This window comes from Quercus suber, unplaced genomic scaffold (assembly GCF_002906115.3).
Source record: "Quercus suber isolate HL8 unplaced genomic scaffold, Cork oak 2.0 scaffold_44, whole genome shotgun sequence".
Taxonomy (NCBI): Eukaryota; Viridiplantae; Streptophyta; class Magnoliopsida; order Fagales; family Fagaceae; genus Quercus; species Quercus suber.
In genome coordinates this window covers 375,260-379,857 of record NW_027069509.1, presented here as the reverse complement: position 1 = coordinate 379,857, position 4,598 = coordinate 375,260, and the positions used below count along the sequence as shown (strand labels likewise).

Here is a 4,598-nt window from a genome sequence, read left to right as displayed (position 1 = left end):
GAAAATAGAACTTTGGGATAATTACAGTAAACCCACCTGAGGTTAGGCCCGTTTTCACTTTGCCTACCCGTGGTTCAAAACTTATCACTTTACCCACCTGAGGTCCCTTCCGTTATCACTTTACCCACCTGAAGTCCCTTCCGTTAGAGATCTGTTACCCACCTTTCCCTTTACCGTTAAAAGAACACATTTTTAGAGAAAAACAAACATAACACGAATCAAAAAGTTAGGGTTTGAATTTTTTTGAAAGAGCTTGGAGGGTTTTTAGAGTTGAGTTCAAGAGTATGGTTCTGTGTAATGATCTCTGTTGTGAAATAAATGGCCAAACCAAAATTAAAAAAATTAAGGCAAAATAATAATATAGTACCTATAGATTAGATCGTGCAAATGTTGCAATATGTCAGAGTCCCTGTTCAACCAAGTCTATTTAAGGCCAGGACTACTTTGCTCTGGGAACTAAGCCACACACCACACTACCTAGAAAACTTGAACCAGCTCTCTCTCTCTCTCTTTTGCATAATACTTATGGCCATGGCTAAGCTTCTCTGCATTCTGCTTCTAGCTCTCCTTGGCATTTCCATGGTTGCAACCCAGGTGAGTTCCCATTCTACACAGTACACACTTTGAAAATGTGCCATGATTCTGGTCCTAAAATGAAAAAATTTCATAATATATACTAGTCATAATCTGGTTGTAATTGTCTACCCCTTTTATTTCTCTTGAATAGGTCATGGCAAAAGAAGCTCAGTACCACCTTCAAAGTGTAAGTTTTTTCATCTCTTTTGCATGATTATTCACTTGGGAAATTTTTGCAATTTGTTTTGTAAGTGATTGTTTTACTTTACATTGTACCATATTTTTGACAAAATATTTGTGTTTTTCAGGGGCAAAATGGACAAGGGAGTCTTAAGAGTTACCGTAAGTAATCACCGACAAAATGTTTTATTTTTACCCCTATATATGGTCTTCTTTTAGCACTGTGAAGTGTAATTTTTTATTTTTGCACTCATTAATTTCTTTTCTGATTTTGTTTTTACCTTGTGTAAATGAAATAACCAGAATGCCCATCACAATGCTCAAGAAGGTGTAGCCAGACACAGTACCACAAACCATGCATGTTCTACTGCCAAAAATGTTGTGCCAAGTGCCTGTGTGTTCCTCCTGGCTACTATGGAAACAAGGCTGTGTGCCCTTGCTACAACAACTGGAAGACCAAGAGTGGAGGCCCCAAATGCCCTTAAACTCTAGCTTTTTAATTTATGTTCTTTATTCCCACCAAGAATTAGTACTAGTTTTATTGTTGGTTTTATTTATATTTTATAATCAGGTCATTAATTTATTGACCCAGTTATTCTCCCCCATGTGAAATTTATTTCACTGCTCCAAGGGGTTTTGTCATTTGCAAACCCCATGTGACTGTGAGGGCAGCATGACCAAACTTAGTCAATGTACTTTTGTCCATTTCTTTCATGAATGAAATGTGCATTAATTTATCAATAATAACGAAAAATTATAGGTGGTTGATTCTATTAAATGCACATGATGTAGGGGGAGAAAAGAATATAAATGTTCAATTTTTTTATTTTACAACTAATGGGGAGGGGGATTAAAATCCAGCTTCTCGAGAAGCATTCGGCAATATCATTTAAAAACAAAAATTTTGGCTACAAAAAAGTATATAATGTTTCGGATGCATGCAACATCATACTCACAAAATGTGGATGAACCCACATATTACGAGTATGATATTGCATCATCTAAAACACTATATAATAAGGACTCTTTAACTCTAGGTTCAAAGATTAGTGAAAACTTGAATCCTTAAATAAGTGTATGGTTTGATGTTGGCTACATGCCTACAATCAATAATCAATACTAATAAATATATGGCAAAATGTAGGTACAAAACAATTATTTGGGCATAGTACATTAGATTTTTCAATTAAATTCAAACGTACGACTGCATTGCCCAATGAAGCACAAATAGATTTTCTTTTCCAAGAACAATTAAATTCAAATATATAGTTGAATCCCTAAGGTTTGAATATTTCAACTAGGCCTTATGGCCCTAGTTACAAGTTAGTTACAGAAAGCCATTGCAGAATTGTAGTTTTGGCCGATCTTTTTCTGGTACCAAGAAAAAGATCCAGATTCTTTAATCTTTGATCAAGAAAATTGTGATCAACTCTAAGGATGGTTAGCTCTTGCTTAAGGGTTCTAACCTCAGACTTAGTTTCCTTGATTTCTTTTTGAAGGTCATTAACTGTAACTTCCTTCTTGGATTTGGTAAATCTGCAAAACTGAGCCAAGTTCTGATACCAAACCATCTGATACCACTTCTGATCGTAGTCATATTGAATTTAATTGAAAATCATAATTTATGCGCTTAAAAAACTGTACCAAGGTTATATCCACAAATATAAACATCCACTCCTAAATGTTAGCTCTCAAAGTATTTCTGCATAATGAACTGTTCTGATGTTGTACTTCAGTTTCTGGTTAATGAAATTACAAGTCTCTCGCTGAAAATAAAAAAAGTGTGAGAATTTTCTCTTTCTTTTTCTTTTTGGTCTATTGAAGACCCATTGGACTTTCTCAAACCCCTTCTCTGAGGTTCTATACTTGCTAAATACTGATGCATCAAGAAGATCAAATCACAACTTATTTTGGGCTGAGCTGGGCCATTCAGGGACATTTAACTCATTAAGTACTACATATTCTTGATCACCATTCATAAGCCTAAATTAGATGAAATGGTATGGGTAGTTTGACTAATAATATAAATGAAATAAGTGGGCTGGCTGGCCCATATTTCATTTGTTATAGTAGGGCACAAACATTTCCCCCATTTTTTCCACCATTACTTGAAGCCCATTGTCTACCAACAAACAAACAAAAAAAAAAAAAAAAAAAAAACCCTATTAATCATAATCTCTTCCAAGCGAAACTTTCTCGTGATCATTTTTTTACTTTTATTAGTCTTTAGATGACTTTTCTCATATGATCAAAAAAAAAAAAAAGATGACTTTTCTCATGACCATGTTGACCAGCGACATTAAACTTTAAATGGAATTATTTTTAAATTCAAATATTAAAATAATGTTAATAGAAAGAAGGGAAAATGTTCATATACTTTCTTCCTTATGCGCCTATTATTTCCTCCAACCTCGTACATTTTCAAAAGAAATATAATTGGTCAACATCCTTTTTTTTTCTCCTAATATGACCAATTTATCACAAAATAAAATCACTTATATTCTTTTTGAGAAACAAACACACACATAAGAGAAAGAAAAATGGGTTTTGACACAAAAGCACATCAATTTATCATAAAATAAAATCACTTATATTCTTTTATAGTTGGGAAAATTATATTTTTAATTGCGCGCGCGCGCGCACACACACACACACACATATATATATATATATATTAATAGGCAAAGCTAAGAGAAAATTTAATTAAATTCTAAATTTGAGTCTAATTTTACATCACGTGTCTCATCTAATTTTTAAATTTATGTATCAAGTGAATTATTAGGTGCAAAAATCAAAGAGTCTAAATTCAATTAGATTCTAAATTTAAGTTTAATTTTGTGTCATGTGTCCCATCTAATTTTTTAATTTTTGTGACAAGTGAATTATTGAGCACAAAAACCGAAGAATCTAAATCTAATTAATTTTTAAATCATAAAATCTAATTAAATTCTAAATTATAATCTAATTTTGCGCCACATGTCTCATCTAATTTTTAAATTTTTGTGTCAAGTGAATTATTAGGTGCAAAAATCAAAAAGTCTAAATTCAATTAGATTCTAAATTGAAGTTCAATTTTGCGCCATGTGTCTTATTTAATTTTTTAATTTTTGTGGCAGGTGAATTATTGGGTGCAAAAATCGAAGAGTCTAAATCCGATTAGATTTTAAATCATAAAATCTAATTAAATTCTAAATTTGAGTCTAATTTTGTGCCACGTGTCTCATTTAATTTTTAAATTTGTGTGTCAAGTGAATTATTAAGTGCAAAAATTAAAGAGTATAAATTCAATTAGATTGTTTACCCAAAAAAAAAAAATTCAATTAGATTCTAAATTGTAATTCAATTTTGCGCCATATGCCCCATATAATTTTTTAATTTTTGTGTCTAGTGAATTATCGAGTGCAAAAACTGAAGAGTTTAAATCCAATTAAATTTTAAATCTCACACACACACACACACACTAGCCTCATCACACACACTTTGCGCATGCGATGAGGCTTTAAAAAAAAAATTAGCGTCATAATTTTTCATTCATTCCAATTGAAGTTTACACATTTTCTCATTAATATTACGCATTTAAAACTACTGATACAATCAGGAATGTCATGAGTCTTAGTGGTCCTATTTTGTAGAGAGGAAAAAAAAAACCCTATGTTTTTTATTTTATACATATAATTTTTATTTTGAAAATCTAATTTATAAGTAGATAAAGCAATTTCAAAATCAATAGGAGAGTAACCCTATTTTTTAGGCAATATTTTAGTGGGAGTTAGAGTTGTATTTTTACCAAATTGTCTTTTAGTTTTTGTCTCTACTTAAACATAGGGCTATAAGGAGAAAAA

At 31.7% G+C, this 4,598-nt stretch overlaps 1 protein-coding gene across 1 annotated transcript; it reads left to right on the top strand.

Moving 5' to 3' along the window:
* Window positions 1–427: 427 nt before the first annotated feature.
* Window positions 428–1,534, top strand: LOC111998712 (gibberellin-regulated protein 6). Its single transcript, XM_024030803.2, has 4 exons — window positions 428–594; window positions 728–763; window positions 885–918; window positions 1,060–1,534. Exons 1-4 carry the CDS (start codon window positions 526–528, stop codon window positions 1,239–1,241), a joined length of 321 nt encoding a protein of 106 aa, XP_023886571.1. The 5' UTR covers window positions 428–525; the 3' UTR covers window positions 1,242–1,534.
* The last annotated feature ends 3,064 nt before the right edge of the window (window positions 1,535–4,598 follow it).